Source organism: Humulus lupulus, chromosome 7, assembly GCF_963169125.1.
Source record: "Humulus lupulus chromosome 7, drHumLupu1.1, whole genome shotgun sequence".
NCBI classification, from domain to species: domain Eukaryota; kingdom Viridiplantae; phylum Streptophyta; class Magnoliopsida; order Rosales; family Cannabaceae; genus Humulus; species Humulus lupulus.
This window is the reverse complement of record NC_084799.1, coordinates 67,533,391-67,553,466: the sequence shown is the minus strand read 5'-3', so window position 1 is coordinate 67,553,466 and position 20,076 is coordinate 67,533,391. Positions and strand designations below refer to the sequence as shown.

Below are 20,076 nucleotides of genomic sequence, written 5' to 3'. Positions count from 1 at the left end.
AAACTATAGAGAATTAGGAAAAGAATTGAAAATTCACCTAAAATTTTCAATGCAAAATGTGTCTAAATTTTATAATTTGTTAAACTTAATGTATTTTTTTTCTTGGCAATTATATCTAATGTTACTGAAGGAGTATGGTCATATTTTGTTAGACTTAAAATTCTATCTAAAAAATATTTAATTAAATAAAAATATTTTCTCTCTTCTTCTTGTTTTTTTCTTTTCTTTATATGTATTTATTTTTTTAGAAGAACAGTTATGTAGAAATAAATAAATTAAAAAGAAACATAACAGGTTTTTTTAGAAAAATATGAGAAAAAACAAGTTACTTTTAATATATATGGTCATAAAATTTATGCCACAAAATATGATAACTCCAGCAAAAAAAAAAAGTTTAAAATACGGTAACTCATTAATTATACAAACCTGATTACCAAATAAAGTACTTCTCTCTCACTCTTATTCTCCTCTCTACCTCACGTATTCCCCAACAATTTCCTCTCTCCATTTTCTTTCACAACATGGCAACCAACCCTATATCCATTTTCTTTCTCAACAATGGTAGCCCTCTCACGCCGGCAACCAAAACGGACGTCGTACCTCCGATCATCGCCGATGCCATCTCCGATTCGTCTTTTTTTTTTTTTTTGCGTTCTTGTTCTTGGTTGTTTCATATTTGGCTAACTAACCAGTTACCATCATGATCGTTTTTTAGATTTGTTTTTTTTTCTAGATCTTCCTAAGTAACCAATTACCATAACGATTTTTTTTGGCAAATCTGCTTAAGTAACAAGTTTTACCATCACGATCATTTTTTCTTTTTCATATCTAATTTTTTTTTCCAAATATGGCTAAGTAACCAGTTATCACAACGATTGCTTTTTCTTAGGCTAAGTAACCAGTTATGATCACTTTTATTTCTCAGATTTGGTTAAGTAACCAATTACCATCATGATCAGTTTATGTTATAACGTATTTTTTTAATTATTATTATTCTTTAAGTTTGTTATTTTGATAGTGCTAACTAGTTATCCCAACGTCACTAAAAAATAAAAATTATTTTGATAATGACATCCAGTTACCACTGCATCACTAAAAACATAAATATTAATTTCATAGTGGTAATTGGTTACCACCACATCACTAAAAAAATGGTAACTAAAAACTACCATTTCACAAAAAAAGAAACAAAAAATCATAATGGTAACCAGCTACACCAAACCATGATCAAATGAAACAAGCTACTCACTCATACAAATGAAGGAAGAAGAAGAGGAATGCAATTAAAAATGTGCTGAAGAATGAAAGTAGATGAATAAACACTACAACTATGTATTTGAGTACCCTTTCATGGAAAAATTGATTATTATTTTTTAATTATTTTATTAAATAATATTAATTAATGTATTTTTATAAAATCAAAATAATAAAAAAAGTACATCAAAATGATAAAAATACCCTCACAAAAATATCACAACCACTTACTACGATTTTATTAAGTAAAATATAGTCTATAAATAAAATATTACAAATACATGGGAAACAAACTCCCATGAAAATATATAAAAAAAATATTAAGTAAAAAAAAACCAGCCATACTTTTCAAATTTTTTTAAAAATATCATATTTAGAGTAATTTCGTCTCAAATAAAATAGAGATACATCTAGAGATAAAAGATAAAAAAAAAATACACTTCAATGTATGTTCCACTTTACATTTTTTTTACCTCATGCTATAACTAATGTTTTCTCTACATCTAGAGATTACTATTCATCATTTAATATATATATTTTTTAAAATAATATATTTTTGCTTCATCGATCATTTTCACTTTTCTCATTATTTTATATTTGAAATGAGTTAAACGTGATTAAAATAATATAGCATAATGAAAAAAAAAATAAAGAAATTATTGTATAGTATAATGTAAAAATTAAAGGTAAAATAAAAAAAAAGTAGAATTTTAATGATGAATTTAAATAATTGAGTAGAAAAATAATTGGGAGTGCTCCGATAATAAATAATTTAAATTTTCAAATAATATTTTGTTTTTTTTTTTATCAAGAAAGAAAGGCTTTATTAATCACAAACAAAATACAATCAAACAACCTCCCTTAAGGATAAGGCATCAGCCACATTACAATGAGCATATTTTCCTAACTAAAAGTTTCTCATTTCCTTTCATTTTCTTTTGTGTAAAGCAACTAATTCTATATATGATATCTTTTTTTATCATATCAACCACAAGATTGACTCTAAGAGAGTAATTATGAACAAAACAAGTATTTCTATTATGCCAAATGTAATAAATTGTTGCTGAGAAAACAGCCGCCACAATTGTTGCCTTAACATCTCTTCTCATATCTTCAATCCACCGGGTCCAGCTACTGAATTTTAAAGGCCATTTGCAGCCAATCCAATCTTGGATTTGATGCACCACCTGCTGAGAGAACACATCAATCGAAAAATAAATGTACATGGGTCTCTTCAGCTTGTTCACAAACCGGGCAGAGGATGCAATCAAGATGCATAAGCACCCTATGCAAGTGATCTCAGGTTAACAACTTATCATTTACTGCTTGCCAAGTAATAAATCTATGTTTAGGCACACTCATTCTATTCCACACAAAGTGATGGTACTTGACTGGGTCTTGGTGTATATAACTCGCATAAAGCAACCTAATTTTGAATCTCCCTTGACTGCCAGCTTTATCAATGTCTTCTTGAGTAAAAATTCCACGAATGTGACAGATTTTACGCAGTACCAACTTGTATCTGCCTTAAGTTGGTAGTGCTAGAAATTTTGACCCTTTAAATAAACAATGTTTATCCATTTCACCCACAGAGTCTCCTGTTGGTGACTAATAGCCCAAACGTATTTGCCAAGCATTGCCTTGTTCCACTTAGCTCCCTCACCGAAACCCAATCCTCCAAAAGTTTTTGGCAAGCAGACAGTGGACCAGGAAGTGAGATGAAAGTTGCTTCTGGTACCATTGTTACCCCACAGAAACCACAAGCATAGCTTTTCTACCTCTTTGATTATACTTTGAGGGAGCAAGAAGATGTTCATCCAATAATTTCGCAACCCCAAAAGAACAGAGGAAATGAGTTGAGTCCGCCCAGCATAAGATAGATGTCTACTAGTCCAAGTATGAAGCCTTAGTTTAATTTTTTTAAGGATCTCACCACAATCTGCCACTCTCCATTTTTTTGGTCTCATAGTAATCCCTAGATATTTGAGAGGGAAAGTTCCCTCTTCGAGCTGCAAAATCTATTGTAACTGGACCTTGACAGCTGCCGAAACACCACCAAAAAACACTTAAGACTTACTGAGATTAGCCTTCATTCCTGTACTGCTGCAGAAGTCATCAAAAACCTGTTTAACAATCTAAACTGAGCCACTGTTAGCTCAAAAAATCACTAAATCATCAGCAAAGCATAGGTTGATAATCTTGAGACTTTTACACATAGGGTGAAATCGGAAGTCTAGTTGCAAAGCCCCTAGTTGAAGCAACCGAGAGAGGTATTCCATAACTAAAACAAACAGTAATGGTGAGATAGGTTCTCCTTGACGAAGCCCCTTAACTCTCTGAAATCCCCCCTGCAATCTTCCATTCATCATGAGAACATAAGAAGTACCTCGGAGACACACCATCACCCAATGAATGAACTTGGTAGGAAATCGAAGACAAATTAATAACCTCTCCAAAAAACACCAGTCCACTGTATCATAGGTCTTACTTAGGTCTATCTTTAAAGCACACCTCGGGGAAGTATTCATTCTATTGTAATTCTTGAAAAATTAGAATATTATGAGCTAGAAATCTCCCTTTTATAAAGGCATCTTGATTATGACTAATTAGAGTGGGTAAAACTTCTGAGAGCCTACTGCATAGCATTTTTTAAATGCACTTATATAAAGTATTGCAGCACGCTATGGGCCTATAGTCAATCGCCTTGCTAGGCATATCAGTTTTAGGGACTAAAGCCAGCACTGTTTCATTAAGTTCAACAGGTATCTTCCCATAATGAAAGAACTCAAGGATTGCCTCTGATATGTCATCACCTATATGCTGCCACATTGCTTTGTAAAACTTTGAACCATAACCATCCAGCCCTGGACTTTTTGTGCCCGGTATGCTAAATAAAGCCTTCTTGACATCAGATTTCCTAAATTCCCTAATTAAACTCAGCTACATCTCAATATCTAAACAAGGACCCAACTCTATACAATGAGAATTAAAAGTACTTTTAGCTGAACTGGTACTTCCCATATAACCTCTGAAATGGTCCAGGAAATGATGAACCACTTTGTTATAATCATCAATGATGTCCCCCTGCTCATTCAGAAATGAAATAATATGATTCTCCTCCCTTCTTTTTTTAATGCACACATGAAAGTACGAATTATTATCATCACCCTTCTGCAGCCATGTAACTTTGCTGCACTGTATAAAAAAACTTTTGTATCTAGCATAGTGATCTTGATAGCGAACTGCTGCTATATTTTCAGCCTCCTGAGCAGTAGTATCAGTTGGTGAAGCTTGAGCTCTAGTTAGTGCTGGTTGATAGTCTCCCTTAGCTTGATGATATCCCTGCTCAACATCACCAATTTCCTCCCTATTAAAAGCTTTCAAAATATGCTTCAGCCGAAGCAACTTTTTAGTCACACCCAGTAAACCCCCTACTGCCATAGGCTTATGCCAACTATCTATAACTACCTCTTTAAACCTTCTGTGAGCAATCTAGAAATTAAAAAATCGAAATGGTTTTATGCCCAGATTTCCAAGTTTAAGAGCCTTGATGAGACAATAGCAATGGTTTGAATGGACATCCCATTGAAATTCAGCAATAGAGTTAGGCAAGGCATCAATCCAATCTTCATTAATAAACATATGATAAATTTTAGAATAAACCCTATCCCCTCCTTCCTGCTTATTGGACCAGGTGAAATTAGAACCAATGCTCTTGAGAGAAGCCAACTGAGAATGGGCTAGCCAAGCAATAGAGTCAAGAATCTCAGTTGCACTTATCGCCTTCCCTCCCATTCTGTCATCAAAATTAAACACAACATCGAAATCTCCCACGACCAACCAAGGCTTTTTCATGACATGAATAGAAGATAGACCCCTCCACATATCCAATCTCTCAACCATAGTGTTAAGACCATAAACAAAAGTGACCACAATATCCGTCTGCAAGCCTGTAAATTTAACCAAACAGTGAACAAACTGTTGTTGTTCCAGCAGGACCTGAACCTTGATAAAAGATTTCTTCCAAAGTACCAAAATTCTACCTTCTGTGACATTACTACTATAGTGTTCCCAGCCAAATAACAATTTAGTAATCATATCCTCAACTTTATCCTTCTTCATTTTATTCTCTAATAAAGCACAAAATCCCACTTTATTTATCTTTAAGAGACTCATAATAGCATGTTGTTTGTCTCTCTTATTCATACCCCTTACATTCCAACTAAGAATATTTGAGCAGTCCATCAGACTTTGAGTTATTTAAGTTCTCACTTTTCTCTGTTCTTGAAGAACCTTGAAAGCATTCTGTTTATTGTCCAAATCATATCTCACAGACTTCCTTCTCCCTTTTGAGTTCCCAACTTTCTTAAGAATTTCCCAATTCTCTTTGTTGTCCTGATTAGGTGTTAAGAGATGGTCCTGTGAACGTCCCTTTTCTTTAGTTGCCCCTCGAACATCTATCCCTGACTCATCATGCTTCTCTTCCACTTCCTTAACAGCCACAGGAACTCTAGTTGAATCACCTGAACTAGCATCAGTAACTGCAATCTCAGGAACAACATTGTTTCCTGCATGTTCCTGTTCAGTCGCACTCTTTTTTACCCAACCCTTAGAGCTGTTTTTCTTGCAATCAACCAAATTATGACCAAATCCTTTGCAATTATTGCATTTTATGGGGAGCCATTCATACTCAACAAACTGTTCTTGAACCTGTCCTCTCTCATTAACAAAATAAATGACAAACGGAGGGTCCTCAGTTATCTCCATTTCAACCAGAACTCTAGCATATCTGATCATAGACCTATCCTTTGTAAACTTGTCCACCATAATTGGTTTTTCGATTGTACTAACCAAGGCATCGAGAAATTTTTTTCCCCAATATTGAAGACCTAGATTAGGCAGTCTGATCCAAAGAGGTACAGAGCGGACTAACCTTATAGTGTCTAGATCTTGAGTCCAAGGTCGTGTTGGAAAAGCTTATACATGATCTTTATTTATTTTCATGTATATCTAATATTAAATAAATTAATACGAGATAGCCTAAAACATGTTTCTAAAATTGAATTCAAAGATAAACAAATAATATAATACTTACAGTATACGCAGCGGAATTAAGAGTCATTCCTTCAGTTTCTCTAACTCTTGTATCCTTTCTGTCGCAGAGTATTATCAAGAAACTGATCCGATCTTCTATTTTCTTCACGATCTTCCAATGTATCCTTAGAACCACCTAGACTAGTGTGGGCAATTCTCAACACATGAGATAGATATAGAGAGAAGAAGAGAAAATAACAAAGAGGCTTAGAAAAGGACTTGTGTTTAGAGAGAATATAAAACTATCAGAAAATCTGACTTGTGACTTATCTGTCGTCTCTAAAATCTTCTCTCTAAGCACTCCTTTTATAGACTCAATTAGGCCATTTAATTTAATTAAAAAATCAATAAAATAACAGCCATTTTGAAGCCCTAGGTCGAAATTATCATGGGCTATAGGCCCGTGAAATTTCCCATTTGATTATAAGCCCATTGGACTTAAAATCAAGGCATGTATTATTTTCTATTGATTTAATTAATTAAATAATTATTTAAATCCTTTATCAAATTAATTATTTATAATTTGAACCTTGATTTAAATTTATTTATTAATTTAGATACCAATTTATCTTAATTAATAAATCTGCCATAATTTCTCTTTTCTTCTCAAAATTACACAACTCTGTGAAACTATCCAAAATTGACCTGGTCAACTTTGATAATTCTAATTGATAATTAAATCAATTAATTGAGACTATCTAGATGATTTTATCCAAGGTACAATGGGGACCATGGGCCTATGAAATCAAGCTCCAATAAGTTATCATAAATCTAACAAATAAATTTACTAACTTATTAATTCCTCGTGACTCCACTATAGACTTGGAATTGCACTCTTGAATTCATAGAACGCTCTATAACAAATATAGATACGCTATTAATTATTGATATTCCACAATAGAAAAATATAATGGAACGAAATTACCGATCAATATTTCTGGCTGAGTCACGGACAAAGTCGCTCTCTTTAAGACGTTTCGCGGCTCTGCCCTAAGTGTGCACGGCAGTCTATCAACCACGCCGTCCCCAGGATAAAACAGCCTCTATACGATCCCTCCCTGCACCGAGAGGATCGTTCTTGTACACCCTTTATAAAAAATTGCTCTCAGAAAATTCTCGTAGAACCCAGAACCCAGTAAGAACAAAAGGAATTCTCTGTTTGTATATATTTTATTTCCAAAATAGTTCAATCTTACTTATACACAGAAAAATCCCCAAAACGTCTAAAAACGTTTTTCTAATAAATCAGAGGAGGATTAAATGGCTAAAACGTTTATCTTAATTAAAATAAAAACCGTTTTTGTTTTATTAAAGTGAACGTTTTAAAATTTAAATAAAAAAGGATAAACGTTTAGATACCTTGTTAAAAAAAATAAAACTTAAATACGACACCACACCACCCACCCGCCAGCCAGCTCAGCTCAGCTCGGCTCGGTCGGACGGACGGCGGCGGCGCGCGCGCGTGTGGTGGTCAAGTGTGTGAGTCCTCACCCATTCGCACAAAACTGGGTACCCCTTGGGGCACACCCCAAGTCATTGCATTTGCAATATATATACACTCTATGAAGAGTGTTCCAAATCCATGTGGGACTTTTCCCATATCACACACACCTCTAATGTATCAATTTTTTTAATAATTCATTTAAAAGGTTCCAACAATCCCCCACTTGAATTTTTAAAAATATTTTCTTGAGCAATTTCAGAATCTATAAGATTGTGCATAAACAAATGTATCTTTCGATTTGAACATTTGCGTAGTGAATATGATTTAGATTATACTAGAGTGACACGTAGTCTTGAACTCTATTTCTAACATCGTACCACGCACCAACCTTTCAAGGGTGTAATAAAAAAAGCCCATGCGTTAATGGCCATGCACGTCTATCCCAGTATAGTGAATGCTCTAGAAATTTTGCCCAAATTCCATAGGAAGCGGCCCCACTTCCACATTCACATAGGTGAGTCTATCAAGAGTACTCCTATAGCTCGGTACTCCACTCCACATAGAGTATAGATCTCATTAAGAGTTTCTATTAACTCATCCTCTCATCGCTTCAGGAATTCATGCTTCTATTTCCTTTAACGGAAATAGCATGATTCAACTCATATCACTTCACAACTTGTTATTACCCATTGAACCTAGTTCTTGGGATCTCCAGTCTTTAGGTTGGGTTACCATCATGAGTGATTCATCATTCTAAGGGCAATAGTCCCATTCCCTTCGATGTTTTAAGGACTTTCTCTCTAGCTAATCCTTTCGTCAAAGGATCTGCTAGGTTATCATCAGTGCGTACATGATCCACTCTAATAGCTCCTGTTGAGAGAAACTCTCTAACAGTACTATGCTTACGACGTATCTGTCGTCTCTTACCATTGTAATAACGGTTCTGAATTTTTGCAATAGCCGCGGTACTATCGCAGTGGATCAACACAGCTGGTATCGGTTTTTCCCATAAAGGGATCTCAGCTAGCAGGCTTCTCAGCCAACCTGCTTCTTCACTAGCTGTAGCTAGTGCTATCATTTCAGACTCCATGGTGGACTGTGCCAAAATAGTCTGTTTCTTAGATTTCCAAGAAACAGCTCCACCAGCTATACTAAAGATATAGCCACTTGTTGCTTTGGAGTCATCAGATAGAGAGTTCCAGTCTGCATCACTATAACCTTCGAGAACAGCTGGAAACTTCTGATAATGTAATCCAAGGTTCATGGTTCTCTTTAGGTATCTCATGACCCTTTCAATAGCATGCCAATGCTCTATACTAGGTCTGCTAGTAAACCTGCACAATAATCCCACGACATAGGCAATGTCGGGTCTAGTACAATCAGTGGCATATCGAAGACTGCCAATGATGCTCGCATAGTCAGATTGTCTTACACCGTCACCAGTGTTCTTAAATAACTTTACACTTGGATCATATGGTGTGCAAGCAGGTTTACAATCAAAGTAATTGTATTTCTTTAGAATCTTCTCAATATAGTGAGATTGATCAAAAGAAATTCCCTTTTCGGACCTAGTAATCTTAATACCAAGGATTACATTCGCTTCTCCGAGGTCCTTCATATCAAAGTTAGCACACAACAGAGATTTCACAACATTCACAGCATGGATATTCGAACCAAATATGAGCAAGTCATCCACATATAGACATACAATAGTGCAAATGTCATTATCAGATTTATAATAGATGCATTTGTCACTTTCATTCACTTTAAATCCATGTGAGATAACTAAATTGTCAAATTTCTCATGCTATTGCTTAGGTGCCTGCTTAAGACCATACAGAGATTTATCTAACTTGCAAACCTTATGTTCCTGGCCATGGATCATAAACCCTTCCGGTTGATCCATATAGATTTCTTCTTCTAATTCACCATTCAAAAATGCAGTCTTAACATCCATTTGGTGTACAACTAGATTGTGAATTGCAGCTAGGGAAATCAAAACTCTAATGGATGTTATTCTCGTAACAGGTGAAAAGGTGTCAAAGAATTTTCTCTCTGCCTAAAACCCTTGGCTACCAAACGAGCTTTGTATTTTTCAACAGTACCATCGGGTTTCAATTTCTTTTTCAAGATCCACTTACAACCTATAGGCTTACAACCAGGAGGTAAATCAACTAAGTGCCACGTTTTGTTAGACTCAAGAGACTCCATCTCATCATTTATTGCTTCTTGCCAGAGGTCAGCATCTAAAGAGCACAAGGCTTCTTGGAGGTTAGCAGGATCCTCCTCTAATGTATAGACACAGAAATCAGAACCATAATCTTTAGCAACTCTAGTTCTCTTACTTCTCCTAGGTTCTGATTCTCTATCCTCAATATGTTCATTATCCCTAATCACAGGAATGTTGCTAGTAGATGTGCCCCCACTATTTCTCAATTTAAAAGGGAATCTATGTTCATAAAAATCAGCATCATTTGATTCCACAATAACATGCGCATTTAAATCATAGAACCTATATGCTTTACTATTAATTGCATATCCGATAAATACACATTCATAGGCTCTACTTGCTAGTTTAATTCTCTTAGGATCAGGAATACGAACATAAGCCAGACAACCCCAAGTTCTAAAATAGGATCAGGAATACGAACATATATTCATATTTATATTCCACTGTGATTACGTCACTATAAATAAGATTAGCTATATGCTCGGGATTTAATAGAAGTTTATATTAAACAAATAATCATGAAAATAAAACATGTGAGCAAAGTGATTGACCAAGTAAAAAAAAAGATTTATATTCTTTTATTGATAATAAAATGAGATTACAAAGAATTTGGGTTTTAATTAGGGCATAAAACCCCAACAGGTCGCACAATAACTGGCTTCTTGTCGAACTGCACAATGCCATTCTCCAGAACAAAATCTCTAGTAGCCTCATCATTGAATTTGACAATGGTGAGTCCCATATTCATCCTCACAACTCGTTCAATGCCCAGGTGTCCCCATATTCGTTTCACAATGCCTTCAAACACAGCAAATGGGGGATTGGCTCCCATTACCATACATATCACTGCAGAACTCCAATTTTGAGCCTGTTCTGCAATCTCAGCCATATCAATTTGAGCAACTTTCTTCCCATTTTTCATAATCGGCTCCTCATAATGAAGATTGGCCGCCTCATTAATAAGAAGCTTATCCCTAAGATTCGCCCAATGAGATTGAGCTGAAGCTTGAAAATCATCCTTCTCAGAATCCGCAGCCCAATTCTTTTCCAGCACTTCTTCCTCTAGGTTAATTGGACCACCATCACAAACAGGGCTCAAATTTTCCTCCGATAATGGGTTCTTCATCTGCTTCTTACCTTCATACAATTGCAATAGTAGATCTACCTCTTAATGCATGCTATGTACTTGATCCTTCATTTGAGATTCAGGCATGAGCATGGATGAATGGGGCTCCTCATTCCTAGATCTTGATGCAGGCTTTCGAGTAACCTTCTTCTTCTTCATCGAGAGAAGAGAGGATTCTACGCACGCCTAATTTACTTTTTTATTTTTAAAATTTTGTTACTTTTTAAAAATAAAATAATATTTTGTTGTTAATGATTTCTCTTCTTATTTTTCTAATTACTAAATAAGAATCTGCAAAAATAATGAATTGAAGAGGAAGTCATGTATTATTGGTAGATGAGATGACCCAACTCTCAAAAAATAATTTATTGTAGTTTTATTTTGTAAAATAACAAAAATAAAGGTACAGTTTCTAAATAAATATTTTATTCCAAACAAACAACCATGTGTATAACTTTAAGTAACGATGAGACACCCTCTTGAGATTCTGGATCTTGTTCCTTATGTTGAAAACTTGTTCTTTTATTCAGTAGACACTAGACAGGGAAAGGGGCACTCCTTAAAACCTTTTTATTTGATGGATTACTAAGATTTTTTTATTTGCTATATACTGTCAATATATAAATACTAGTTAGGAGGAGCACGTTGCACGTGCACTCGTTTTAGCGTTTTACAAATATAATTCATCTATAGTTCAAGCAAGCAAAGATGAATACACAAGATAAGATTGTTTGATCAAGTAAACACTTATGTTTACTTCTTTTGCATAAGAAGTGCAATTTTAGAGATGACAATGAGCATAACAATACTTGCCGCAAGAAGCAAAAAGCAAATAAAAAGCTAAATTCAAATCACACTGTAAATAATTAGCATTGAGTGATAAGAACAACTTGGAATTCATAATAATATTGATCAAATTCCTCTGGAAAGCTATTCCAAGTAGATTGACAAGCAATATTAATCTCCTCATTTGCCTGTGACATTTTATCTAAGGCACTTAGAACTTGAGGTGGGAGTAATACCATGCTGTTAAAGGTACCTTTACATCAATCGATAACTGCAGCCAATACAAATCAAATAGTGAAGCATATTTAACATTCTAGTGCCAGTAAAAAAAAGCTATATGCATATATAAATATATATTGAAAAATTGACGACATAAAATATCATCAACTGTCGTGACAATCTCCCTCCCTCCCTCCATTTAAACTATAGTCTCACAAAGTTACTCATTTACTATAAAAACACCAAATTCATACACGTCCCCATGTATTATTAAAAGCAGAATAGTGTTTTAGCATGCATTTATTAATAAAAAATTGATACATATTTGCTTATGAAATTTACAAGGGGCATCTATGTTATTTTGAATGTGATAATGAATAATACATCTATCAAACGTGTCTTCCAAACACTCATGAATTCCAGCTTGCTCATTTCTAAGCTGATTGAGAAATAAAGCTGTAACATTCCAAAACTCCTAATAAGATTAAAGGTTTGGATTAATGTGTCAAGAGGGCATGTGGAACAAATATGTGAATTATATTAATATATAATTGAGTATGCATGATTATGTGTATTAAATATGTTTAAATATCCACTTTTGTTAAAAATGGGCATTCTCGTAATTTTGACTTGTTGATGGTATATTTGTATTTTATGTGCTATATGCTTGAGACCACATGATTATATGGATATATTTGTGATATTCGGCAGGAGTGGATCCTTGTGAGCATTTTTAGCGGAAAGTCACAACACGGCTAAATACCTAGCTCGGGAAAGCCAAGGAGTAATTTGGTAATTTTATATATTTGGGAAATTGTTGATAAATGAAATAAATTGGCGAAATAATTGTACTTGATGGATTAGTGGATTAATTTTGGAGATTAGTAGTGAAATTTGAGGTTTAGTGGGGATTTAAGCTAAAAGACCAAAATGCCCTTGGGAATAACTTTGGGGATTTAATGGAGGTGAGGACAAATTGGACATTTGACCATTTTTTAGTTAATATTGACTAAGGTTTTTGACAGCCACATTTTGGGACCATTTCCTTTCTCTTAAGTCTTCTATTTTCTTGGAGCCATCTTGAAGACCACCTAGCAAGCTCTAGTAAGATCAAAGCCTTGGAGTTTGAAGATTTTTGAGGAATTTTAGAGGAGAATTGACAGTTCTAGAAGGATTAGAGACTGTTGGAGACTTTAGAACCAGTCAGGAATCTCGAAACTCAGTGAGTTAATCCCTTCCATCCCTAAGTTTTCTTATTCTTTTTGGTGTTCTTGGTTTTTTTTTTATATTTTGATTTTGATTTCGAATTTGGGTGCTTTTGGAATGTTTAGTTAGATGTTTTGATGATTGGGAATCGTTTATAAACTCAATTGAGGATTTGATTGTTGCTGGAACTCTTGATTTGTGATGTGATTCCTGAATTTTCGAGAGAAAGTTTGAGTTTGAGACTCAAAAATAAAATTTGATTTTCTAGGGTGTTTTGATGTGTTTTTGTGGTGTATTGATGTTGGTTGTAGCGTGTCCAAGTCATTTGAGGTGATTTGTGGTCAAAATGTGCTAGAAATGTCTGTTTTGGGGTTGGGTTTTTGTTCTGAAGTTCGCAGGGAAAATCACATTCGGGGTTTTTTCGCGGTGGTGCCTGGGATGAGTGTCGCGGGGCGTATGAGTTTCCTTGAGGGTAGGGTTTGCCCTCTGACCCCTGCGGCGCCACATTACTAATGTGGGATTTAATTAAAATGTGGGCTTCTCATACTACTTTTGAGCCGGCTACTTTTGTAACCCATGTAAATATCCAAAGTTTTAATAAAAGTTTATATGTTTAACTGAAATTTTTAATACCTAAATCTTTGATTAGATTTAGTTACACTTTTGAGGCCAAACGACTCGCTTAACGAGTTAAGCATTATTTTAAACACACGGTGTAACGATCCCGGATTAGTAGGGCGTTACAAAAGTAATCAAATAATCTAATTTCTCATTTGTCAATATTGAACCTCTTTCCATGCTCTAGCAACCTACAAAAATGAATGGCATGGTAGATGAAATGAATTAAAAGACAAAAAGAGCTTTTGAAAATACTAAAATGTTAAATGGAACTCTTGTACAAACCTCAAGAAATTAACCACCAGAAATGATTAAGTTTTGTAAATCCCATTTATCAACTGCATCTTTGTCTAGGAAGACAACATTTTTGCATAATTTCTCATCACAAATGGTAATGATGCAATGTATCAACTTCCTTAATAGCTCATAGCACATATTTGTTGTTTTGAAATTTTTATTACTCTCTGTTTACTTCATTGTACAGTTTACTATAGTTGTTTTCCAACATGTAAAATTGCTTGAATAACTGCAATGAACTATAACACTCAATAATTCAGCAAGTCTTACAAATTAATTGAGACTAATAATCCAATACTAAAAATTAGGGTTTAGTCTATTTTAGGGTTTATTTCAGAAATCCTAGTTCTGTTGGTCTACTATTCTCACCGCCCACACCAAAGGATTCCCCAGCCACCGATCTACATTCCCAAGAAGTCTGGCCGCCAGAACCCCTGCGCGTGAGCCCCACGCGCCGCCGCAAGCCACAACACCACCTCCTACGCATCGGCACGTGAGAGCGCGTGGCATCGTCTCTGGTGCCCCTTTTTGTTATGTTTGGTCTCCACCGCGTTTCTGGTTGATTAGTGCTTCATTTTTGCACACCAAGTTTTCGTAGTAGCGACTATCAAGGTTTGTTCTAGGATCTTTGTTGTGATTCTACATTGGTTTGATCAGTCATTGTGAGTTTGTTAAAGAACTAATGGATTATCTGGAATTTTTGTATTTTGGAAAATGCAATCTCTCCCATATGTATGAGGTTTGCAAAGCATTCTACCGTGTGGAGAAACAAGATCAGTCCCTTATGAACTACTTTATGTCATTTAAGAAGACGTCTGAAGAGCTTAATATGTTGCTGCCATTTAGCCCTGATGTGAAGGTTCAACAATGCCAGCGAACGCAAATGGCTATTATGAGCTTTCTAGCAAGGCTCTCACTTGAATTTGATTTTGCGAAAGAAAATGTTCTTTCTAGTTCTGATGTTTCCTCTTTACAACATGTCTTTAGTTGTATTCTTTGCACGAAAATTACTCCATATGTTCCTCTTAATAGTGCTTTGGTCAGTCGTAATAATTATGTGCCTAGGAAATCTTCTATTCCAACTGGGCATAAAGGAGGCAGTCCGCAAGGAGTTGAAACTCGAACACCGGATTCTAGAGGCATTATTTGAAACTACTGTAAAAGCTCAGGCCACACCAAGTTTGAGTGTAGAAAGCTACAATTTAAAAATCTGTAACAACACTCTGCTAATGTTGCAAATACTACTGATGTCACTGATAAATCGGTCCTTATTTCTGCTAATGAATTTGCTTTCTCACGATATCGGGAATCACTCAAGTCGTCATCTCCTTCTGTCACTGCTATTGTCGATTCAGGTAAATCTAATGCGTGTCTTCTCTCTTCATCCTTCAAATGGGTCATTGATTCTGGTGCCACAAATCACATGACAGGTAATTGCAGTCTCTTTTCCACTTTACATTCACACAGTTCCACTTCTACTATTACCTTAGCTAATGGGTCACCATCTTGTGTTTGTGGGTTTGACACTATTACTCCTACACCCTTGCTTACTTTACATTTACCTAGTTTATCCTTCAATTTTCTCTCTGTTAGTCAACTCACTCATAATCTTAATTGTTGCATCTCATTCTTTCCCGATCATTGTTTATTTTAGGATCTTATGACGAAGAAGATTATTGGTAAGGGACATGAATCTGGAGGCCTCTATGTTCTTGACATACCGCCACCAACTTCTATTGCTTGTTCGAGTGTCACTTCCGCTTTTGAGGCTCATTTTCGATTGGGCCATTGTCTCTTCCTTTGCTCAAGAAACTTTGTCCGCAATATAGTAAGGTGTCAGTTGGGAATAGTGCCCTTAAAGTAATTGTAGTTGACAAATATTTTAAATGAAATAAATAATTGAATTGAATTATTATATATAGACTATGCCCGATATTATATGATAATATTAAGTGAATATCAGAAAATTCCAAAGTTTATCTATGTGGTCTTAATCTCATATTGGTGTGGGAGGATCGAGATTAAGATAATAAACTTAAATAGTTCGCAGTAAAATAAAGTTATGGATTCTTTAGATTAATTACTACTAGTACGGTCCACTAGTATTATGACTACATGAGACCTAGATCCGGGTTACTAGTGTAGTAGGGCACTTTAGTGGAGGTACTTTGCATGCTGAGAGTATGTAGAACTGGACCAGATATGATTTTTTAATACTTGTTTAAACACTGTTTCATGGTATTAATCAAACACATCAAACGATAATTATATAAATGATGATCTTAATCCTGAGGTTACTATAAACTCCTATATATGTCATTTGATCCTTTGATTCATGCATTAAGGTTTGTCAGAATGATCAGGTTAAGAACATTTGTTTTGGGGACTCAATGATGTATATGGCTATGGACATAGTTTAACAGATATGGAATCTATACATTCTTATAGATTGACTAATGGTTCTTATAGATTGAATAATGGTTCCCTATTAGGTTGACTTTTGGAACTAAAAAGGTTACGAGTGCTCACGTCACAAACTTGTTGTGATACAACCTTTACTAGCAAAGTCAATGGTACTCTAGGAACAAGATATAACTAAAATGGTAAGACGGTAATTTTATTCCCTTTAATTATGAACCATTAATAGATGATTAATACTGTATGTAATGATTATATCAATGGACACTTTATTCTTAATAAAGTTCTTAGTAAATATATGTCTATAATTATCAAGAGTTCAATCTCATATTTTTAGTGGAGTAATCATAAGATTATTTAATCAAAGAGCTTTGATTAATAATGTAATATTTATTGGAGCTTAATATTATAGGTCCATAGGTCCCCTAAGTGGCTCTATCAACACCATATCAAGGTAAGAATTGATACAATGGTATAACTGTAATTTGTGAAGAATTTTATTCTTCGGGTCAAGTATGTAATTATATGACAATTGAGGTTGAATAATTAATTTACAACTAATTATTAATTTTTGAAAATATATTTATTAATTTAAATATATAAATTTTTGAATTTCATATACATAAATAAATAAATAAATTTTTTTAAATTAATTATTTTATTTGAGTGAGAGAAAATAAAATTGGTAAGTCAAAAATAGTTTTTGATTTATTTAATTTTAAAATATGATGATAATGATGACAATCAATTTAAATTTAGAATTTAGAATTTAAAATTTAAAATTTGAAATATGGTTGTCATCTTTTCCTTATTAAGACAATACCTTATTTTGAGAGAGATTGATTTAGTTAAATAATTAAATAAAAGAAAATTGCAAAATCCCTGAAAAAGGGAATAGCAGTACACGCCTGACACTGTCCAAGGATTGTGCCATGTGTGTACCACTGTACAGATATTGTATTTATATGGTTTTGGTTTTATTTATTTAATTAGTCAATAATTTGAAAATAGTTTTTCAAATAGGGTAAGTTAGATATTTACCTAAAATAAAATCATTTCATCATTATTATAATATATTTATATTACTATTATTATTATTATTATTATTATTATTATTATGAATAATAAGGTAATATAAATCTCTATATCTATTGTTGACGCCGTTTTTCATCAACTTAGAAATGAAGAGCACTAAACAAAATCAGAAAAATAAAGAGCAAAATCGATTTTTTACGTGGTTCAGCAGTTAAAATCTGCCTAGTCCATGAGTCGATGCTATTCAACTATGGAATTCTCTCAAAGCTTTTTGGAAGCAATTCGGCAGAATATTCCCAGTACCAATTTCAGTGTGTATACAAATGAATTTCTCCAATCTATTTATAGACTGGTTTACATAATATCTCCCCTCACATTTCAGGGGGTTATGATTCAAATTTTAAAATAAATACAATTAAATGCGTATAAATATACAATACGCATATAAATCTCCTAATATTCGGGATTTATTAATAGATTACAACAAATCCCCTAGATATATGGATTGTTAAATAGTAACCGTATTCACAGTAGGCTATCGATCTCGAACATTTAACTTATATATCTTCGAGATCAGCAAATCATCACGAATTCGCTACCTCGGCTTCCTTCGGTCTTATCAAGTAACTTTATCCAAATCATCTTCTTTGAGCTTGCAAATGCCTGGGCTCGAACCTTCTTGACTGATACTAATACAAACAGACCAAGAAAATTAAACAAGTGTTGAACCCTTGTCGTTGTAGCTTCAAGCTTGTCTTGTAACCTCGAAACACTTTTGAGACCACGTGGTTCCGAGCTTACCAATTACGACATCATCGTTTTAATATTGAACGATACTGTCAAACTCAATTATCATTAATGTTGATCTCATGGCAAGTTTGCTTACTTTCGAGATCAAAATTTCTATTCTCGAAATTTGGGTGTAACATTTTTCCCCCTCAAAATTATTACTTCGAATCCTATGAGAAAGAAACTTTTGAACTGCTACTTTAAAAAATCATGCCACCTACCACACTCGAGTGTGGACACGCGTCAGCTAAAGATTGCACACTCAGAGTACTTGAGTACCTTTTACATCTGTTCACATCCTTTCGTATTTCTTTTTTGCCGCCATTAGCACGTTTACACCCCATCCGTTGGATCATGCCCCTCAAACAGATGGTCTAGACGTGTTCACCTTTTGACTTCCCCTGAGGTCTATATATATACGCCGTGTAAGTTCCCATTCTTCACCCTTGCTCTGTTATTCATGCGTTTTTATGTATTTCTCTATTATACGAATATGTTTTCTAGTTTCTCGTCTAGTTTTTGCAATGTGGTTTATTTTGTATTACACAAAATTTTGATTTGAAGTTTTGGAATCACGGTTTTTCAACCCAGATTTTTTAGTGCAAAAAATGCAACAATGGGGTTATTTTGATTAGGAGTAGCGTTTCGTGTAAGCTAAGAAATAAGGGTTTTGATTTAGGGTTTTAACTGTACAAATCCCAAAAATATCACATTTGTGGGTAACCGTCAGCTTTATCCCTGAAAATCCAGGATTTCTTTAAACTGGTAACCACTTCCCCACTTTCTCGTGTGAGTACACGCTCGAAGCTCAAACTTTACAATAGTTTGGGGCTCACCTTCGAGTTCATCCTACCCTTTCGAGGCTTCAGTCTCGATTGAGGTAATTTTGTGATCTCGAAATTTTGAGTTCGAATCATCAAAATTATATTTTCTTTGTGATTTCCTATATACTGGGCCCTCACCTTTTTCTTTCTTGTTAGATGTCGCAGTATTCTGAGACTCGGTGGGGGGCCGAGCTCGCCATTCCTTACTTCCCATCAACTCTCAGTCCTGAATCACCCTTCACACGAAACCAGCGCCTAATACGCGAGCATAGAGAAAGGTGCGAGCAAGAAAATATTCGAGATCGGTTTCAATGCCAAATCGATGAGGTCGAAGAGAGAAAGAGAAGAATACTCCGAGTCGTGGTTTACCCAGATCCAAACCCCGAAATCAGACCAATTCCACTAGATCCCAAGCTCAAAGTTACCGCTGCCTTCGAGCTTGGTGCACTTTCATTCTCACTGATGGAAGATCTTTCACAACGTCCTTCCATTTCCCAAGCCGCTTCAATTCCTACCTCGAAAGAGGAATTATTCGAGGCTAAGCAATATTGTAGCTCAGTCACTTCTACTAGCAAGATATCCAAGCTACTGGCTTACCACGGACTTAAGCTTTATGGCACCCTAATGTGCCGACCTGCGGCTTCGAACGAACGGAGCTGGTTTGCCCTGAGAGATGGAAACACCGACAGAAAAATCAAGCTTGTCGCATGGAGTCGCGAGCATATGAGTATAGGTG

At 34.8% G+C, this 20,076-nt stretch overlaps 1 protein-coding gene across 1 annotated transcript; it reads right to left on the bottom strand.

Moving 5' to 3' along the window:
- Positions 1–2,836: 2,836 nt before the first annotated feature.
- LOC133791813 (uncharacterized) lies at positions 2,837–11,148 on the bottom strand. Its single transcript, XM_062229725.1, has 9 exons — positions 10,694–11,148; positions 9,999–10,217; positions 5,527–6,157; positions 5,298–5,415; positions 4,918–5,204; positions 4,309–4,746; positions 3,958–4,194; positions 3,332–3,377; positions 2,837–2,985 (listed from the first exon to the last, which is right to left on the bottom strand). The coding sequence occupies exons 1-9, from the start codon at positions 11,146–11,148 to the stop codon at positions 2,837–2,839; spliced, it is 2,580 nt and encodes an 859-aa protein (XP_062085709.1).
- Positions 11,149–20,076: the final 8,928 nt, after the last annotated feature.